The 22,726-nt window shown below is 36.2% G+C and overlaps 1 protein-coding gene across 2 annotated transcripts in view; it reads left to right on the forward strand.

Moving 5' to 3' along the window:
* Positions 1-22,726, forward strand: part of LOC135198555 (uncharacterized) — a 66,346-nt gene that overhangs the window by 28,394 nt on the left and 15,226 nt on the right. The window contains exons 1-7 of one of the 2 annotated variants that reach the window (XM_064226251.1): positions 11,900-12,027; positions 13,216-15,704; positions 16,783-16,978; positions 18,525-18,630; positions 18,975-19,096; positions 20,641-20,769; positions 21,098-21,230. In XM_064226251.1, coding sequence (XP_064082321.1) covers positions 13,233-15,704; positions 16,783-16,978; positions 18,525-18,630; positions 18,975-19,096; positions 20,641-20,769; positions 21,098-21,230 — 3,158 coding nt within the window. In that variant the 5' untranslated portion in view covers positions 11,900-12,027; positions 13,216-13,232. Of the gene's footprint in view, positions 1-11,899; positions 12,028-13,215; positions 15,705-16,782; positions 16,979-18,524; positions 18,631-18,974; positions 19,097-20,640; positions 20,770-21,097; positions 21,231-22,726 lie in introns of those variants that run through there. The other variant, XM_064226250.1, reaches the window with a different exon arrangement.

The following is a 22,726-nucleotide window of genomic DNA, read 5'->3' on the forward strand; positions in this document are numbered from 1 at the left end:
TGGCGAGTTCTTCCCGACCAATGCCGACGACGCTGACGTCTCCATCGCCAGGCTTCGGGAATCCGCCGGGAAGTTCACGCCCTGCGTCAAAACCTTCTCCGACAGAACCAAACGTTTCCTCCCGAAGGCCCTATCATCGTGCAAGCAAGCGTCTTCGTCAGGGACGACGCCCGCCGCCCGCCTCTAACGAGACCCTACGCGGTCCCTTCCGCGTCGGACGACGCACTGACAAGGCATATCTCTTATCCATCAACGGTCGCGAGGACTGGGTCACAATCGATCGCCTGAAACCAGCCTTCATCATGGACGAGGACCTCGCAGACGCGGATTCCACAGGGCGCCTCAATCTTCCTCGAAAAAAAAAAGCGACTCCTTCGATCGCCAAACCTCCTAGCCGTAGCCGCGGGGCCGCCCTCGAAAGACGGTCGACCCCCCGAGGATCACCTCAGGGGAGGCATCCCGTCCCCGGAAAACCCGAGGATCTACCACAACAACTAATATCACGCACCCGAGGGCGCTTCCGCGAGTGACTACCCGAAGTACAAAGAAGTCAGCCAACAATCATACCTAATTATTGTCTTAGGGGGGGAGTATTTGTAAGGACAACGCTTATTCATAATTTTCTCTGTACATAATTCATCATTCGCGTTGTTCTCACTTCCCCCTGAGAGAGCATTCAGCGGGCTTTCCGTCAGTGTATAAAGCTTGTATAACCACATATTGTGTACTTTTATATTTTGTATTTTATGTCTCTCAAGAAACACAAATCGGGTCTCGCCGACCCACTTTTACTCTCTCGCGGGTCGGTGACCACATTTCCGTCCGCATGCTGTATATTTATATTTCCCTTGACTGTAATAAAAATCAGTACACTTCTACCTGTCTCTTTGTCAACCTCTCACATTACTTTCTCTCAGAACAGTTTACATCCCATCAAAACGGTTAACTTTCTATCAGAACTGTTTACTTCCCATCAAAATAGTTTACTTTCTATCAGAACTGTTTACCTTCCCACCATCAAATAGTTTAACTTTTTTTTTTTTTTTTTTTTGTTTCCCCCCCCCCCCCCCTAATCAGAAACAGTTTACTTCCCAATCAAAACAGTTTACTTTTGAAAAAAGATCAAAACTGTTTACTTGCCCATCAAAATAGTTTACTTTCTAACCAGAACAGTTTTTTACTTCCCCATCAAAACAGTTTGACTTTCCTCAAACAGAATCATTTACATCCCATCAAATCAGTTTACTTTCTCTTAGAACAGTTTACTTTCCATCAAAACAGTTTACTTTCTCTCAGAACAGTTTACATCCTATCAAACCATTTACTTTCCCTTAGAACAGTTTACTTCCCATCAAAACAGTTTACTTTCACTCAGAATAGTTTATATCCCATCAAAGCAGTTTACTTTCTCTTAGAACAGTTTACTTCCCATCAAAACAGTTTACTTTCTCTCAGAACAGTTTACATCCTATCAAACCATTTACTTTCCCTTAGAACAGTTTACTTCCCATCAAAACAGTTTACTTTCTCTCAGAATAGTTTACATCCCATCAAAACAGTTTACTTTCTATCAGAGCAGTTTACTACCCATCAAAAGTTTAATTTCTCTCAGAACAGTTTACATTCCATCAAAACAGTTTACTTTCTCTCAGAACATTTTACTTCCCATCAAAACAGTTTACTTTCTCTCATAGCAGTTTCCTTCCCATCAAAACAGTTTACTTTCTCTCAGAACAGTTTGCATCCCATAAAAACAGTTTACTTTCTCTTGGAACAGTTTCCTTCCCATCAAAACCGTTTAATTTCTCTCAGAACAGTTTACATCCCATCAAAACAGTTTACTTTCTCTCAGAACAGTTTACATCCCATCAAAACAGTTTACTTTCTCTCATAGCAGTTTACTTCCCATCAAAACAGTTTACTTTCTCTCAGAACAGTTTGCATCCCATAAAAACAGTTTACTTTCTCTTGGAACAGTTTACTTCCCATCAAAACAGTTTACGTTCTCTTGGATTAGTTTACTTCCCATCAAAACAGTTGACTTTCTCTCATAGCAGTTTACATCCCATCAAAACAGTTTACTTTCTCTCATAGCAGTTTACATCCCATCAAAACAGTTTACTTTCTTTCAGAATAGTTTACATCCCATAAAAACAGTTTACTTTCTCTCGTAGCAGTTTACTTCCCAACAAAACAGTTTACATTCTCTCAGAACAGTTTGCATCCCATAAAAACAGTTTACTTTCTCTTGGAACAGTTTACTTCCCATCAAAACCGTTTACTTTCTCTCAGAACAGTTTACATTCCATCAAAACAGTTTACTTTCTATCAGAACAGTTTACATCCCATCAAAACAGCTTACTTTCTCTCATAGCAGTTTACTTCCCAACAAAACAGTTTACATTCTCTCAGAACAGTTTGCATCCCATAAAAACAGTTTACTTTCTCTTGGAACAGTTTACTTCCCATCAAAACAGTTTACTTTCTCTCAGAACAGTTTACATTCCATCAAAACAGTTTACTTTCTATCAGAACAGTTTACTTCCCATCAAAACAGTTTACTTTCTCTTAGAACAGTTTACTTCCCATCAAAACAGTTAACATTATCTCAGAACAGTTTACATCCCACCAAAACAGTTTACTTTCTCTCAGAACAGTTTACTTCCCATCAAAACAGTTTACTTTCTATCAGAACATTTTACATCCCATCAAAACATTTTACTTTCTCTTAGAACACTTTATATCCTATCAAAACAGTTTAGTTTCTCTCAAAACAGTTTACTTTCTCTTAACTTCCCATCAAAACAGTTTACTTTCTCTCAGAACAGTTTACTTCCCATCAGAAGAGTTTACTTTCTATAAGAACTGTTTACTTCCCATCAAAACAGTTTACTCTCTCAGAACAGTTTACTTCCCATCAAAACAGTTTGCTTTCTCTCAGAACAGTTTATATCTCATCAAAAAGTTTACTTTCTCTCAGAACAGTTTACTTCCCATCAAAACAGTTTACTTTCTATCAGAACTGTTTACTTCCCATCAAAACAATTTACTTCCCATCTAAACAGTTTACTCTCTCTCAGAACAGTTTACTTCCCATCAAAACAGTTTACTCTCTCAGAACAGTTTACTTCCCATCAAAACAGTTTACTTTCTCTCAGAACAGTTTACATCCCACCAAAACAGTTTACTTTCTCTCAGAACAGTTTACTTCCCATCAAAACAGTTTACTTTCTCTCAGAGCAGTTTACATCCCATTAAAACAGTTTACTTTCTCTCAGAGTAGTTTACTTCCCATCAAAACGGTTTACTTCCCAATAAAACAGTTTACTCTCTCTCTCAGAACAGTTTACTTCCCATCAAAACACCTTACTCTCTCTCAGAACAGTTTACTTCCCATCAAAACAGTTTACTCTCTCTCAGAACTTTACTCCTCAAAAAACAGTTTTACTCTCTCTCAGAACAGTTTACTTTCTCTCGGATTAGTTTACTTCCCATCAAAACAGTTTTCTTTCTCTTGGATTAGTTTACTTCCCATCAAAACAGTTTACTTTCTCTCAGAATTGTTTACTTCCCATCAAAACAGTTTACTTTCTCTCAGAACAGTTTACTTCCCATCAAAACAGTTTACTTTCTCTCAGAACAGTTTACTTCCCATCAAAACAGTTTACTTTCTCTCAGAATAGTTTACTTCCCATCAAAACAGTTTACTTTCTCTCAGAATAGTTTACTTCCCATCAAAACAGTTTACTTTCTCACAGAATAGTTTACTTCCCATCAAAACAGTTTACTTTCTCTCAGAATAGTTTACTTCCCATCAAAACAGTTTACTCTCTCAGAATAGTTTACTTCCAATCAAAACAGTATATTTTCTCTCATAGCAGTTTACTTCCCATCAAAACAGTTTACTTTCTCTCAGATTTACTTCCCATCAAAACAGTTTACTTTCTCTCAGAGCAGTTTACTTCCCATCAAAACAGTTTACTTTCTCTCAGAACAGTTTACTTCCCATCAAAACAGTTTACTTTCTCTCAGAATAGTTTACTTTCTCTCAGAGCAGTTTACTTCCCATCAAAACAGTTTACTTTCTTTCATAGCAGTTTACTTCCCATCAAAACAGTTTACTTTCTCTCAGAGCAGTTTACTTCCCATCAAAACAGTTTACTTTCTCTCAGAACAGTTTACTTCCCATCAAAACAGTTTACTTTCTCTCAGAGCAGTTTACTTCCCATCAAAAAAAAAGACTACTTTCTCTCAGAACAGTTTACTTCCCATTGAAACCGCTTACTTCCCAACAAAACGGTCCATTCCCTTCAAAACAGTTAACTTCCCATCGAAACCGTTCACTTCCCAACAAAACAGTTTACTTCCCATCAAAACTGCTTACTTCCTTTTAAAACAATTTACTTCCCATCAAAGCAGTTCACTTCCCATCAAAACATTAACCTGTTTATTGACACTTTCATGAGCGGTTTTATCGGTTAATATTAAGTGCGTTGTTTATTTTCATAAAAGAATTACAAGTAGTGAAAAGTATTTTTTTTTTATATAAATATCCTAAGTAAATATCTACTCCTCGACTCCGCGTAACTGTGTCATGTAAAAATTTTTTATTTAGTAAGGATTCCCTCACTCAGAAATAATATAGATTCCCGCGGTCTTATCATGATTGCTGCTGTTTTTATTTCTTAATTTTTTATCTGGGTTCCTTACTCAATTGTATAGATGATTTTCTTCCTTTCATGTTTCCTTCAGTTTAATTACTTCAATAACTCTGGAATGTTTATAAACAGCCCGTCTGTTTATTATTTGTCTTATATAGAATGAGTGTTGTTACCTTTCACTGGGCTGACAGAATCAGCTGGAGTCACTCACAAGCCGTCTTAAGATTGTAGGCCGGCCGATGGCGAGTAGTTGAATCGTGCGTCTGGCAAGGAAGCATGATAACCCTTCTTTGTCACGTAACAATCTCTCTCTCTCTCTCTCTCTCTCTCTCTCTCTCTCTCTCCTTGTTTGCATACCGCCTTTACTGTAACAGTAGACAAACTGCTAGCTTTTTTTCCTCGTTACCCAAGTAGGAATAATTATTTGATTGTAACATTGATGATCGGATTTACGGGAGAAGGAAGAGTGCTGTCTGTCTGTTTGTCTGTCTGTCTGTTGAGATTGGAAAGCACAGAACCTCCTCCTCCTCCTCCTCCTATTCCTCCTCCCCCTCAAGACTTTCATTGGGGTTGATGTTCACGCCATATGTGGTGATGTTGCCCCCTCTTTTATTAAAGCAAACAACAGGAAACGGCTTCGCCATCCCACTTGAATGAATAAGAATATCTGCTCCTTCAAGAACCTGCATGTGGGGTAGTACCGTTCAGGTCCTTTCGGGTGACTTAATGTAATGCAGAAGTCAGCTAGCGTTTTGCTCTTTTTGAGGTGGTTTTGTCTGTCCGTCCGCAGTTTTTCTGTCCGCCCTCAGATCTTAAAAGAGCTACTGAGGCTAGAGGTCTGCAAATTGGTGTGTTGACCATCCACCCTCCAATCATCAAACATACCAAATTGCGGCCATCTAGCCTCAGTAGTTTATATTTCATTAACGGTTAAAAGGTGGTTTTGTCTGTGCGCCCTCAGATCTTAAAAACTACTAAGGCTAGAGGGCTGCAAGTTGGTATGTTGATCAACCACTCTCCAATCATCAAACGTACCAAATTGCAGCCCTACAGCCTCAGTAGTTTATATTTTAGTTACGGTTAAAGTTAGCCATAATCATGCATCTGAAAGTTACGTGGGCCCAGGTTTATACAGCATTGCACCGAGACCACCGAAAGATAGATACATTTTCGGTGCCGTGATTAAATGCTGTACAGAAAACTCATTTGCTCCGAAGAAACTTCGCCGCATTTAGTTGTAGTGCTTGAGATCGCTGGTAGGTTGCCACTGGAGAGAAGCAAATAGCAGAGGGGAGCAGCAAGGTCAGGCCGATATCGTCTAACGAACCTTACGTCAACATCGGTAAATGAGACCAAGTTGTGTAAACAAGAGCCGCTCGTTTTGAAGTGCATGATCTAACCACCCAAATGCCCTTTGCCGCGGTTTGAGGATGATAATGCAGCAAAAACAAAATACACACATTTCGTGAGCTTATAGTCTATTTTAGTAGAGTTCAAATGTGGTAGTGATAATAATCTAGGCCCGGCCAATTTTAGACCTCCATATTTCCCAGTAAGTTTTGCCCTCACGATTTGCACATTTTAATGAAGACTTACATAAACATTGTACCCTTACCCAAATAAAATTGTGGATAAACCACACTTGACATTACTTTTATTAATACGTTACTTTCTAAACTATTCCCTAAAAAAAAAGATAAATAAAAAATAAATAAATAAATGAAAGGCTGTGATGGTATCCTTGTTAGTCTTACAAGAATACCATCACAGCCTTTGTAAATATATTGCAAAATCATTATAAGTTAACATTAGGGTTTTTATTAGAAAAATGGAACTTTTGTTAAGTAGAATTGTTAAGAAATGAAATTTAAAGTATGCTAATATAATGTAAAATCATGTAAATGTAATGTAATATGTTGATATTAAGGCTATAGTAGGAAAAAATTGTACCCATACCCAATATAATTGTGAATAAACCACACTTTACATTATCCTTGTTGATACTTAACTTTCTAAACTATTCCCTAAAAAATAATAAATAAACAAATAAATAAATAAAAAAGGCTGTGATGGTATTCTTGTAAGACTTACAAGGATACCATCACAGCCTTTTATTTATTTATTTATTTATTTATTTTATTTATTTATTTATTATTTTTTAGGGAATAGTTTAGAAAGTTAAGTATTAACAAGGGTAATGTAAAGTGTGGTTTATTCACAATTATATTGGGTGTGGGTACAATTTTTTCCTACTATGGCCTTAATATTAACACATTACATTACATTAACATGATTTTACATTATATTTACATGGTGAATTGTACAGATTACATACTTAAAATTTCATTTCTTAATAATTCTACTTAACACAAGTTCCATTTTTCTAATTGAAACCTTAATGTTAACTTAGAATGATTTTGCAATATATTTACATAGTGAATTCTGCATGTTACTTTTCTTTTAGAATAAAGTCCATTTAACTATCTAATATGCTCAAGAAGGACATTGGATCGTATTAAAAGTTACCAGATGTGAAACGTTAGAAAGTGACCTTTGCTACAAGTTAAACATGGATGATACATGCTTAATAATTTTTGAGTAAGCATGGTGGGAATATGATAAGTTTTATCTTGGTGTAAGGGATAATTTTGCGCTAATAACCCATCGAACTTCCTCTTATTTATAGGCGTTGAAAGATACTGCGTCCAGCGGATGGGGTACCTATAGTACAGTAGATTCACATCAACCGTGCATTTGATGTCTAGGCCAGTCCCATACGACGCTCTTGATTGGCTATTGATAAACCAATCACAGGGCTGGAAACTCTCAATCTCTCTCGAGAGTTCACATGGGCAGAATCTATGTTCCACCTCTCGTGAGGGATACTTCTTTCAAAAGTATCCCTCAGGAGAGGTGGAACGTACACCTTGCCTATGTGAACTCTCTCGAGAGAATGAGAGTTTCCAGCCCTGTGATTGGTTTATCAGTAGCCAATCAGGAGTTTCATAAGGGACTGGCCTAGACGTCAAATGCACGGTTGATGTGAATCTACTATAACAATTACCACTGAGGATATATTGTTTTTCATTGATCTAATCATCTAAACGGGTTATAAACGAACAATGCAACGTTGTGTCAGGTATGGAATTCCATGAAAATAGTTAACAATTTACTACAGCGCTAAAGGATATTGACACTTGAGAAAAAAAAACAGTATAGGCAGGTCAGTGGAAGGTCCATTTTGTGACTGTCAGAAATTGCTGAAAAAAGGAAATAAAGTATCTAGGCGTTTTGTATTTCTTTCTATATATATATATATAACAAATGCTACATAATATCACGTTAGACGAAGGTGTATTAATATATTTATGCCAGAGGAGTTCATGTGTTTTGTGAAAATGGCTGGCCTGAAGACGAAGAGGAATACAAATTTTAAAACCGTAGAATTTACCCGCAAGGGGGCTAGTGATGTCTGTGCACCTCACGCGGTGCACTGTAGGTGTTACTCAAGGTTCTTTGTAGTAGTATCCCTTCGTCCCATAGCTGCAACCCCTTTCATTCCTTTTACTGTACCTCCGCTCATATTCTCTCACTTCCATCTGACTTCCCCCCCTCTCCTAACAATTGTTTCACAGTGCAACTGCTTTGAGGTTTTCCTCCCCTTTACACCTTTCAAACCTGTTGACCCTCAATTTCCCATTCAAGGCAGTTCCTCGTTGGACGAGTGGGTTACGTGCTCGACTACCTATTTGGTAGTCGCGTGTGTTCGATTTTCCGCTCTGCCAACGTGGAATCAGAGGAATTTATTTCCGGTGATTAGCACGTAAAAAGATCTAATCCTTCGGTCAGCCCTAGGAGAGCTGTTAACCAGCTCAGTGGTCTAGTTAAACGAAGAAATACTTAACTTTCCCTTTCAAGGTTGAATGACCTCATAGTTCCCAGCACTTGGTCTTTGACCTAAATTTATATATATATATATTCCATTCCAAAAACATAAAGTTTACCAAGTTCCGGGTCGTGTACTTTTCTCTAATGGTTTTAGCTGTTGGGATTTCAAGGAGACAACTTCTGTTTCTTATTTGAGTCATCCTTTTTCGCCCAATCTTAAAATCTTCTGTTATTTACTTGAGAGCTAAGATCATCCCTCCAGATGTTATGTGGCATCTATTGAAACCTCTGTAAGTACAGTCGTTCCGTGTCTGGTGCATCATGGCAACCATTGCTGTTTATTATTTGTAACTTAATTCTGACGTTTTCTAATTAGCATAGACCGTCTTGCTAAGCAAGCACTGTTTCTTTATAATCATTTCAGTCCCTCTCCCTCCTCCCATTTCGCGCATAGTTAATTCTGTCACGGTCGCGAGCCGAGAAATTATTTTTAAAAATTCAGATGCATCTCATTCACTATAAAAAAAAAAAAAAAAAGCTGCTTAATACGCTAAAGTAAACGAAGTGTGTGTTCTAAGTAAGTGACACCATATGTCACAGGCTGTTGTTTGGACAATTTTATGTTCCTGTATACTTGCAATCAGCTTATTTTTGCTTGCAGACAAACTGCTTTCTGATAATAATATAATAATGATAATAGTTTTCCTACATCAGTGTCAGTGAGAAGTTTGGGTATATTGCTGGACAAAACAAGGTCTTTGTATTAAGGAGATGAAAGGTCGCATTCGTGTTGAGTTTTCTGTAAAAGAAACCCATTATAGATATGGCTATTTGTCTGTCCGTCCGCACTTTTTCTGTCCGCCCTCGGATCTTCATAACTACTGAGGCTAGAGGACTGCAAATTGGTGTGCTGATCATCCACCCTCCAGTCATCAAACATACCAAATTGCAGCCCTCTAGTCCCAGGAGTTTAAGGTTAAAGTTAGCCATAATCGTGCTTCTGGCAACGATGTAGGAAAGGCCACCCACCTATCCGTGGTTAAAGCTTCATGGGCTGCGGCACATACAGCATCATACCGAGACCACCGGAAGATAGATATATTTTCTGTGGCCTTGATTATACGACGGACAGAAAACTTGATTTTTTGTTAATTGGTTCATTGTGGTACATGAAGAATGATAATCGCTGAAATGTAGGTTCCCATCACGCACATTTTGTTGTGTGAGGTTGCATTTAATTTGAGTATTGTGACTGTGGTCACAAATATAAATGGTTAAAGAGGCCAACGTTCCCCAAACTCTATGCCTTTCGTACCAGTGGTGTCGTATATAATGAAAGAAGCTGCCATCGTTTGCTAGATCTTAATTTTAGAAGTTTTAGGTATGATCAGTTATTTTATTTATTTTTTATTTGTGCAACGATGAAGTTGTACACAAATCTTTTTTTTTTTTTTTTTTTTTGCTCCATATTCTTCAAGATACAATTTTTTTAATGTCTTCCATGAAAGTAGAGAAATATTATATTTGGCTTTGTTTTACCGTTTAATAACGAACTATCGGTTTTTGTCTTTTCATACAAAGCGACTGTATGAGGTATACTCGTTAATGTTGCTTTGTGTATTACATGTAATATTGATGGTAGAGGCAAATTTCTCTCTCTCTCTCTCTCTCTCTCTCTCTCTCTCTCTCTCTCTCTCTCTCGTTTCCTGAGTAGAGTAAATGACCGTGAGTTCTACTCGTAAGATCAAAACTACCTGTGAACACTTTAGGTTTTCTGCTTCATGGACCCACTACAGAGATTGCCGTAAATATATTTAAGTTTTAGTTTTATATAAAATAAAATTATTGAGATGGTAATGTGTTTGTCCGTCCACAGTTTTTCTGGCCTTACTTTGTGCTCTTAAGTAGTTATCAATAGATGCATGTACTACTGTCTGAGTGACCTTCACTGGATGACACTTTTTCTTGTTTTATTAATTTATTTTGTATGATGAGTACTAAATTTTACATTGAATGCATCCAGTTATACTTGGATAAAATCGCCATGAAAACTGGAATGATAATTTTATACAATCCTCGGATATTGGAATCCGAAAATTTCGCAGTAGTGAAGTTGACTGTTATTCATGTCAGAGTTCGACTTTGTTGAATGTATTCCAAGAGGACTTTGATGAATATATTGCTTTAGAATAGTAGAACGAAGTGTTCACAGCCTGTTCCTTGTACGGCTACCAAGACGTCATAGGAATGATGTCATAGAGCGGATGACGTCATAACGAGGGAACCAGCTTGAGAGGTTACATCCTCTCTCTCTCTCTCTCTCTCTCTCTCTCTCTCTCTCTCTCTCTCTCTCTCGGGAATCCAATCCCTTTTGTAAGGTCAAAACTGAAATATTTTAAGATTTCCATTAGTATGAAGTATATATTTTATGTTTTAGTTAAAACATTGACGATTTAATATGACTTGTTTTGAAAATGCTTACTTTATAATCTTGGTGATCTAGCATATGATCATAGAAGAGTTATTATTACATTTTCTAATACTCTCGAGGTCACTACTGCCCAACAGAAACCGCGCTCTATAAAGGTATCCCTAAATCATGGGACTAGACCAGAACATGGTCGTTGAAGATATTGCAGAGCAATATTAGCACGTTGCTCGTCTGATTCGTAGCCGGTGGTGGCGATAATGTTTTCCTGTTTGGGAGGACTTTTGTTGATCAAGGGTAGGATGGAACTAGCTACTATAAGTGCCTCATTGCTGTGGTCGGTATGGTGTTGGCATAGCACCTCGGTGGCCGCGAATTCGATTCTCCGGCATTCCACAGAGGTGTGAGAGATGTGTATTTCTGGTGATAGAAATTCAATCTGGACGTGGTTCGGAAGTTACGCAAAGCCGTTGGTCCCGTTGCTGAATAACCACTGGTTCCATGCAACGTAAAAACACCATACAAACAAACAAAAAAAACTGTCTTTAGGAGAGTAATATATATATATATATATAATATATATATATATATATATATATATGTATGTGTGTGTGTGTGGTATGTATATATATATATATATATATATATATATATATATATATATATACCCATATATATATATATATACCCTATATATATATATATATATATATATATGTGTGTGTGTGTGTGTGTGTGTGTGTGTGTGTGTGTGTGTGTGTGTGGTGTGTGTGCATGTGCATGTGCGTAAGATTGATAACTAAATGGGTTTCCAGTTTGCATATGCCTCGGTGATCAAGAACCAAGTAATGCCTCGTATGTTTAGGTGCCATGAAGGACAAGTCTGTTCTGCACCTTATCAGATAACGACACGAGATAAGGCATCATTTCACCTGTGGTCACTTATCGTTAACATTCAGTGCAATTTAAGCTGTAGAAGGCAGAAGTTCGTGGACTGAGGGAAACTAACCAATCCCACTGGTTTATCAGTAAAGACTGATTCTTCGATAGGTGAGTATTTGTAATAGTAAGATTCTTTTGTATAAGGCTTACTCTACTAGGATGTTTCATTATGGCAGGAGGTGAGCACTATGAGGCGCACTGTAGGCATTGTCAAACGTTCTTTGCAGCATTCCCCTCCATGGCCCCTAGCTGCAGCCCCTTTCATTCCTTTTACTGAACCTTTATTCATATTGCGTTCCTTCCATTTTGCTATCAGCCCTATCATAACAGTTATTTCATAGTGCAGCCACGAGGTTTTCCTCCTGTTACACCTTTCAGACCTACACACTCTCAATTTCCTTTCCAGCTCTGAATGACCTCATAGGTCCCAGTGCTTGGCCTTTGGCCTAAACCAGTGGTTCCCAGCCTTTTTTCAGCCATGCCCCACCTAATCACCTCTTAAATCCCAAAGCCCCCTGTGGTTATATATAATTCTTATACATTCACGTGGAGGAAGCCTAAAAGGCCATTAACTTGGTTTAAACATTCTCGAATTGCCGCCCTTCAAAATCAAATTGCCCCCTGGTATGATGCACACCTCACGTTGGGAAACATTGGGTCCTAAACTACATTCCACTCTAAGGTCTTAAATGTCAGTCATAGTTAGCAGGATCAACTTATTAATGACAGAACACACTGTACAACAACTGCTCTTCTTAGACATTCTTTTGAATGTGGATGATATAGATATTTTGTACATAGATTGCCAGTGAAAATGATGAAAAAATCTAATAAAAAAATGTAGCCAATTATTTCATGGCACTTGCAAAGAAACAGAATTACATAATCTGACATGTTATTTTTCTATGAATGATTTTGATAAGCATAAAGCATTGGACATTCATATTAATTTCTGTACTGTACATTGAATATGTACAAATTGGAGTATTAGAGAATATAGTATATGTTTTAGGCATTTTTTTTAAAAGATCCTTCATCTCCATGAAAGGAAATAAGTTGTTGAAAAATGAGCATAGTATTCCTTTAAGTATGAAAAAAGATTCATATTTAGTAGCAAACATGGTGTGATTAGAGAAGCACCTTTGTTTGATCAGTAGTTGTATGAAAAATTTAAGATATCTAGTAATCTCCAAAGCAAAGTAGTCTACATATAGCAACACAGTAATTTGAAATTTATGCATGAAAGAGAGAGAAAGAGAAAGTGGATGGTTTTATGATAATTTTTTTTATTTTCAGGTTACATTACATTAACGATGTATGCGGAAGAAAGCTCCAGCGATTGTGAAGATGAAATGGTTCTTGACAGTGACAGTCTCTGGACTGAGAGTGATGAACCTTGGCAGGGTGTTGCAAATAGGAAAAAATATCTTCCAAATGGAATATCTAAGGATGGACATTCTTCAGATACAGATACCTCATCTTGTGGTGGCAACATTAATTTTCATCCAACAAAAACTTCTTCTCCTTGTGTAGTTAACTCACCTGATTGCTACCTACAAAAATCAATTGCATTTACACCTTATTTAAAGATCAATGAAAGTCTGAGCTCAAGGAATGAAAATCAAACTACAGAAAATAAACATAAAATTACCGGTTTTCAGAATATTCGTATGGGATCAGTGTACCCTAGCTCTGCAAGAGCTTTGCAAAATCTACAACATTCGCCTTTTTCATTGGCTTTATTAAACCATTTTAAGTCAACCTCAGAGGACGATTCAAACTCAACTTCCAGTTACAGTGAAAGTGTAACTTCTTCAAGATATTCACGAGCTTTACAACTTCTTAGGAGGAACGAAGCAGATCAGAGATCACAGGATCCAGAGTGTTATATAGGAGAAGGGGGCAGGAAAAGAGTTGGTGGAGATTCATCAATATACAAGGCTTCTTGTTGTGAGAATGAAGACCTTTACGAATATGTTTGTAATGTTCTAAAACAAGAATGTGATGAGGATATGTGTCCAGTTCCAGATGATTTTACCACTAATTTAGAAGAGGATGATTCATCAGAAGATGTCGTTATTCGTAATAACTTGGTTAGTTTAATGTCACATACTGATAATTCTACTGACAAAGTGGCTTGGTTATCTCACTATAATAGCCTTGAGACAGAGGCTTCAAATCCAGAATGTTTAAGAAGCAATACAGATTCAAGTGAGTTTACCGAAAAAGAACCACCAACATTAGAAAGTGTGAGAAGCAATAAAAAACCAGGTATGCCGAATAATTTATCTGATATGAATTGTGTTGAAAAAGAATTTCCAAAAGTCAAGTTAATGAGCAGTGAAGATTCAAGTTTAGAGTTTCACTTACCCCCTAGTAGTATAGATATTGAGGAAAAAACTCCTGGAGTTGAACTTTTTAAAAGCAAATATGTTGAGGATGAACCTCAGAATATTGAGATTTTAAGTACTGACATGACACACTTGGTTAAAGTGCCTCATTTGTTGCATAGTAAGTTTAGTGAACACAAAACTGAAGTGGATCCAAGTAGTGTGACTCAGTTGCCACAAAACCATAGTGGAGACAAAACTCAAGAAGTTGACATTTTGAAAAGCAACGCAGATTCAAGCAAAGTGACTCATGTGTCACATAAGCACAGTGGAGACAAAACTCAAAAAGTTGAATTTTTAAAGTGCAATAAAGTGACTCCTTTTTCTCAGGGTAATTGTATCAATAAAGATACTCCAAGAGCAGAAGTTCCTAGAAAAGGGACAGATTCAAGCACAATAAATAGTTTAGCAAGTAATTATTTTGAAAAGCTGAAGAATCATGCAAATATATTTCATATGAGAGTGAAAGTTTTTAATTATGCCAATAGATCATTGGTATCAGGGAATCATGAGATATCCTCTTGTCTTGAGCTTTACATGGAAAGAATAAAGTCTAGTCATTGTTACAGTGCTATCACTGATGAAATTTGTCATTTAAAGAGTGCTTTAGAAGAAAATGATGCCTTAGCCAGCTCTTTTCTTTATCATTTCTGTAGTTATATTCATTCTCTAATTGATCTTCAGTCAGGTATAACTGATTTGAATGAGTTCTTTGCTGATTTCCATTCATGTGTTACAGTTGCCGTAAAAGGTGGTATTGAGACTAAAGCGATTGAGGAGATCAAAAGTGATGGTGTCTTGCCCCTTCTTTTTCAAGCTCTAGAGAAGACCATAGTTGATGAAACAGAAGTCACTCATGGAAGTATCAGTGAAATTTTAGAATTTACACATGGCAAAATAGCCAAAGCTCATGTTGTTCGAATGCAGGCAACTGAGTCTCAAAAAATATTTCAAGAAACGTTTTCTGATAGAGGAAGTTTCTCAGATTTGTATGTTATATATATTTGGCGTATATTGAAGATTTACAGCATTGAGCAGAGTGACAGTGATGAAGTATCAGTGGTGTGTTTGTCAGATATCTTGGAAGAGTCGGGTAGGTTTGTTAATATTATGCCCATGAAAGAAATAAGTGAAAAGGAAAGTAAAATACAGATGTCATCAATGAAGCATTCCTTGATGACACAGAAGAGGGAAGGAATTTCAAATGAGCAAACTTTTGAATGGGCTGATTTTAGAATTGGTCAGGTGTACAGGAATGGTGTGGTTTTCTTAACAAATATGTGTGATTGGATTGAAAAACTAAAGGAGATCTCTCGAGGTGTCTGCAATTTGGAGGTGAAGAAGTATGTTAAGTTTTCCCCTTCCCTTGGCACAACGTATGGATTGCAGTTGAAGGTATGTTTGGTTACTGTTGCCCCAATTTTTGTATTTGTATTACTCAGCACAGATTTTTTAATAACAGAAATGTTTCGGAAGCACTTATCACAAGGTTGGAGGGTGTTTTGTTACTCACATTTTATTTAGGCAGTCCCTGGTTATCGGTGGGGTTCTGTTCCTGAGGGGGTGCCTATAAGCAAAAACTGCCATTAACCGAAACGCGACGATTTATGGCACTGATAACTAGTTATTGGTGCCATGAGCACCATTATGGCACTCTGTTAGGCATGCTATGGCGCCATTAGGCACATTAAAACCGGATTGCTGATAACCGAGTCCGCCGATAACCAGGGACTGCCTGGAATACAAGTCTCAAAAGCTCTTATTTTTTTCCTCAAGGGAATGAAGATTAGCCTCAGCAGTAGAATTTGTTTCATGCCCATCTGTCACTCCTCTTTGCCATCAAAGACTCTACATTGTTCGTTAGTGCAGTAAATTAATGCTCTCATTATGATTTTTATATACGTACATATTCACTCTTAGCTTCAGGTAATCTTGTATCACATTACTCAAACTTTATGTTACCATTTGTTCAGGAATCTATCACGATCTCTTACAGGGTACTATTTTTCACCTGTACGTATATTCCGCCATAGTCTGAATTAGTAACACAGTAGTACTGTATAGTTGATAGTCATGTTTTTCTAGTCATGTTTTTCTCAAACTATAGTGTGCTGTTCTTTAGCTTAACAAGGCATCATCACTAATCTTTTATACCATTCATGTTTTATACACAATTGGCTTGAACCTTCATGTTTTCACATTCTTACTATTCCTCAATCTGTAAGTCTTCCTCTGATTCTCCGTTAATCCACTCTGATAGATTAATTGAGAGTATCAGTCACTTGAAGCAAATAATTACAGACTCAGTGGTGGTTCCTGATGTAAACTCTCATTAGCCAACCACTCAATTTTATACTAGTATACAGTCTGACTAGTGTTGCTTTCATTACAAGTCGTGACAGTCAGCTTTGAATGCATGAAGTGGGGCTTTGAAGAAGCCATCCAATTAACAGCGTCATATAAATATTGACAGGAAGGATTGAAGGTATTCAATAAAACAGAGGAAGTCAGCTACATTCGTGTCCGTGTAGTAAGAGTAGCAGGTCCTATGGCATGCGTGTATGGTATAGACACTGGCATAGTTTTAGCAATTGAGATTGGTCAGCTTATCCTCCTTCCTGCAGCTTTGCTAAATACTCTGCCTTGTGGAAGACTAGCATGTTTACCAGGTGAGAAATTTGTTGTTTTCTGTATCTTGACAGAATCAGCCAAAATTTACAGTGAGCAATTTTTGGGAGAGGTCTTTTGAGTTATTTTAATACCGAATTCAGTGGTGCTCAATCGCGTTATGATTTTTGTGTGTGTATGTCAATTTTGGAGTTAGAGAGTAGCAGCTTTTGTCATTTTAAAAGCTTTAACCTCATCATACATATGTTAAATCTTTTAGTTCCTTATGTTGGTATTGATTTTAAATAAAAAATATTTTTTAGGCTGTTTTGTAATTTGTAGTGAGTTAAATTTTTAAGTAGTACATACAAGTAAAATCAGGTAAAAATATGGAATATGACCTTTTTCTTGAGAGGAGTTGTGCTTCCTGCTGAGATAGGTCTTTTTTGTTATTGCTAACGCATCACAATATTGTAGTGCTTTTGGTTCAAACCATGGCTGTAAACCATGTTCAAACCTAATCAATCTTTGAAGCCTGTTGATACTAAATCTCATAAATCTCACCACCAGTACTATTTCATTTGCAATACGTGCAGACTTCCCAAGGTACAAAATTGTAACTTTCCTTTCAGTAATAGTTGCAGGAAAAAATATTCCATTTTTAAGGTCAAGCACTGTAGTTGTTTGACCCTTATTCTCATTTTTGAGTAAACTTTGAGTGCAGTACTTATAGTTCTAAATTTCCTCTTGGGTTTAGATTTCATTTTCCAATTGTTATAGTGAATACAATTAGAATTTGTTTTATGAAATACGTACAAGTTTCACTGGGAAAATGGGCTATGCATAGCTTGCAATAAAGTAAGTTCCAGCTTCCTTGCAATTAGTTAGCATGCAGGTTTGGTTATTATTTTACTTAAGTTAGTTGTGCAAGATGTTTTTTCTTGTTAATACAGATATTGTATTTCATTTCTTCTCTCTTTTTCCACATTTTGGCTTTTCCATAACACTCGCGACTGTGTTGTTGCGCATTCTCAATCTGCCGGCGATACAGTCTGCTGCGCCCTTTTAATTAGTAACATTTTCAGTGCCTTTTACATATTATTAATGAATAACCCATGAGATCCAATCCTTGTACAACAAAACTGCATGCCAAGATTTACATGTACATTGTATTGTATGTAAATGTCCACATTTCATCCAATAGCAGATGTCAAGTGTTGGAAATGATTAAGGAAATCCTTGAAAAATCTTCCAATATTTGATAGAGTAGCCACTGCTCATCCTCAAAGGAATTGCTTACATTTTGAAAATAAGTACTGTTTCAAAAGACTCCCATTCCTCTTTATGTTGCCAAAGCATTGGAGCTTCAGGAAGTGACCAGTCTCTTGAGGCTGATACCTTTCTGTGTTATTTATTTTGCATCTTGAAATCTGTGATGTCATTAGGTGCATATTCATGATACGGTTCTTTAAAACTGAGATGTAAAATGTAATAGTGTTTATTTGATGGTCACTGAGTGTTATTTATATTTAGAATACATTTTTAACGCAGAATTGTGTTGGTTATGGTTTTACCTATATTTTTTTATGACGTTATTTTTTCATATAGTGGTTCCAGCACCAAATGCTGATATAGCAGTCCCTACACTCAGGGTGTTGGTTTCATTAGCATATGAAAGAAGTTTAGCACAAGAGCTAGTATCAGTTGATTGTAGGTTAGTATGGGATATGTTTTTTCTTGTCATTAATTTTTTACTTCATATTGCTATTTTCTGGCTCCAAATTTCCCAGTTCATATCAAAAGGCTAATTTCCACCCAATCCTAACAATTGATTCATAGTGCAACTGCAAGGGATTCCCCCTGTTAAACCTTTCAGACCTTTTTACTATCAATTTCCATTTCAGCACTGAATGACGTCATAAGTCCCAGTTCTTGGCCATTTTTTAAAGTTGTATTATATTCTATTCTTTCTATTCTAAAGGTTTGTACAAAAAAAATGTATAATGGCTTTTTTTATAGCTTTTAATTTTTTAAATACATTTAAATGGTATTTTACAGCAACCTTATGGTGTGGATGCAGGTCCCAAGAATAGCACTAAATGTACTGCATCTGTTCAAGCGTCTACTACGTATATCTTTAGGCACTCCACTATTATATGACATTTGCACTGCTGTTTCAGGTATGTCATCATTAAAAGCTTAAAAGAAATAAAACTAGAATTTAGTTTTGCACTGTTGCCCATTTGAAAACACTAACATTATTTTTTTTATATCACAGACTACAGTATATAGTATTACCCATAATTAGCCCAATGCACAAAATCAGAAGTAGTCCTGGATGCTCCAGTCCATGCTAAAATGAGAAAAGGAATTGAAAGTTCCCCTTGTCTTTCACTTCCAGAGGTGGATCCAACAATCTGAGCCAACTCCTTTATTCTTTGTTCATTCAGGCTGTTGTCAGTAACTTGCTCCTGGAGTTCCCCAAATACTACATAATTTGATTTCGTGTTTATAAAAAGAAATACTGTATTTATTAGTTTTTTCCCTCAGGTGATTTTACTGTTCCAAATATTCATGAATCAAGTATTTCATGAGCCACAAACCTTCGTCGTTTATATGAATATATACTTTTGGCGAAAGCTGTTTCAGTCACTGGAACCTGATAACAACGAGTTAACTAGTGGTTGGTAATAGGAGTGGTGAGAATTCGCCCTCTGAATTGATGAACAACATCCACATTTTCTTTGTCTTCTTTGCATTTTGGCAGGTACTGAAGCTTTTTACTTTAGTATTTTCTAGCCTAAATGGTTGACATTTTTGGCTTTTCCGACTAATTGCTCCCCATCTCTTCACGTCACAGTTTTAAACCCTCTTAATCTTTGAGATCTCAATTCTTTTCCAGCTGCTGAACCACATCTGGCAGGTCTTGTGGTGGTAGCATAACAGTTAGTCCCAAATTTTGGTAGTGTATCCTCCTGGGGAACTCCTCTACATCTTTGTAACTATCCATTTTACCTAACTACTACTAAGGCATTCTCTACACTGCAATTTGCTTAAGTGGCATTGAATGATTAAGTTCTGTCCTCAGCTGCTTTGTAACTCTGGACTTGTTTTATTCCCAAGTGGGTGAAGGGGGTATGTGGACATATTATTCAAAACCTATACTTTTAAAACTTTTTTTGGGTTAATTTTCATATAATTAAGGGTAAGGTTCAGAATCTTAAATCAATTTTTGAAGACTTAAGAGTAAGCTGACTGATTATTTTTGATCAACTCATTGGCTTTAGTAGCTTGATCCATCCATCTCACTGGAATTCAGGCTGATTATAATTAATGGGTTTGCAATGAAAAAAATTTTTTACAGTTAATTTTTCAAACAAAATTATAACTTATAATTCAATTTAACTTTCTTCCTCCCAATCTTACTGTCTGCTTGTCTGCTTATGTCTCATCAGCCAAACAGATGGGGAATGAGTACTATAATTCAAACTGATGGGTATCCCCTTGGAGTTGTAAATCTGTCAGCTGAATGCCCTAACCTTTTCTCATCTAGTTGGGGATGTAGTGTCCAGGACTCCTTTTCAGCCAATGAAAAGTGGCAAATGACAATTTTTAAAATTAAATAATTATTGGTTTAATTTTATATGTAATATGTTAGTTATAATGATTACTGTAAAACTTTATTCATTTGTTGTAAAGTTTAATGTTCAATATGTAATTGTAGATTACCTATTAAGAGTGACTCACAAGCAAGAAAAGGAACATTTAAACATGGCCCTGTCATTATTGACATCTGCAATGGAAATGTCTCCCGAGATTCGCCTATTTCTTGCCAAAGAGGGGACTTTTGTTAGTAAGTACAGTATTATGAAAATTTTTTATTTTAGATATTATTCTTGTGATGATGTGATTTCTACTAATTTATATAATTTGTAGTATTACTTTTACATTAAATAGTACAAGTCTGTTACTGTATTCTGGTATTACAGAAAAAAAATATATACGTACAGTAATAGAAATTTGTAACTGCATTCAAATTTTCAACTTAAGTATGTGTCTTATAGACATAATTGGCCATTTCACTTTCTTCATTGCTTTAGTACAGTTTAAATGATGAACAATTAATATTAAAAATTTGATATTTGTATTAAACTTAATAAAAAAAAATTTCCTCCATCTAGCACTGTGTGACCTAGGCCTGAGACTTGGCAGCCTCCAGATATGGGATTCTCTTAGAATGCTTATAGGAGGGAAAGAGGTTGTGGAAAGCTGTCTTGCTGATTTTACCAAGATATCACAGATGCACAGTAGAAGGTATGCTTGCCAGTATATTTATGCTATTTCTGGAAAGTTAAGACATGCTAGTAAGTATCAGACAATGCCAGAGAATGAAAATATACTATATATCAATATACTTGGAAACCTTTTGTTTAAAATACTAGAGAAATTTCCCCATAACATTATGTTCATGTGACCCAGGTAGCCTAATTGAAAGTAACTTTAGATGTTCAGTTTATCCACCTGTTTGGTTAAGTGTTACCAAATGTGTGCTTTAGATCATATTCTATTTTAGTAGGGTAACTTGTTTCTTTGTCCCTTTCTTTTTCTTTGGCTCTTTTTTATTGATTTTATTATAAAACCTATTTTAATTTAGATTATTCTGTCTTAATTATTGTTGAGTTGTAATAGTAAAATAATCTTTTATGATAAGTTTTTTTTCATATTATGTTGTTTGTATTATGGAGGAAAGATTCTAAAAATGAGTACAGAAAGATTTTATGACGAATGACAAGATTGTAGAGAGATGTTTATCTACTTGAGATCTCAAAGATTTAGATGGTTTATATACTAAGAAACGAAAGATATAGAAGTAGTTAAATGAATACCTGTAAGAAGCCCAGGAATCAAAGGCAAGGGCATCAAAAAAGACATGGGAATCCAGAATGAATATAAGTGCACATGACAGAAGAATAGGGGAATCTCATTGCATTTCACCTCCACTAAGTGAAAAAGGACATACCAATGATAACTATTATTATTATTAATATTAAACATAAATTTCAACCTGACATTGCATGTGATTGAACGCAGGACCCTTCGGACGAGAGATGATGCTACCACCAACCAAGAAGATGTCATAAAAGAAATGGTTTGGTTGGTAGCACTCTTATGAATAAGGAAAAAATTGTGAAGGATATCTTTTTAAATAAGAATTGATAAATAGAGCAAGTTAGTTAATCTTTAGTACAGTACCATATACAGTGGAGCATGCAAGGCACACTGTAAATGGCTCCCCGTGAAGGTACATAATGTGAAACAACCTAAAAGATAAATAACTTTCAATGGTAGCTTCCACTATTTGCTAGTTTGATGTTACCAAAGAGCTGTTGGTTCATGTACTATTTGCTCTTCCACAACCATATGTGTAGTAAGCTGTAGTTTAGACATGTCCTCCAAACACTGTGCTGTAGTCTGTGCAGTTACTGTTAGTTAGCAAGTGAGTGGTAGTCATCTTCACTACTTTCAATTCGTGTGGTTCTCTCAGATTTGTTTAATATTCATGTCTTCATGAACTAAGTTTATTAATACTTGAAGGAACAAATTTTTTTATATTGCATTTTAAGACTTGGTTTTGGCTCCTTTTATCTTGGCTTTCATTTCATTTTGTTAAGAAGTATGGTTATCACTATACTAATTATGCCAAGGTCTTTTGGTAGTTTTACATAATTCTCTTGTCTTATAGATGTTTTATTGTAAACAGTATCGCTGCATGAAATTCAGCTTTTAATGTGTTTTATGTCACTTATGCA

This window comes from Macrobrachium nipponense, chromosome 22 (genome assembly GCF_015104395.2).
Source record: "Macrobrachium nipponense isolate FS-2020 chromosome 22, ASM1510439v2, whole genome shotgun sequence".
NCBI classification, from domain to species: Eukaryota; Metazoa; Arthropoda; class Malacostraca; order Decapoda; family Palaemonidae; genus Macrobrachium; species Macrobrachium nipponense.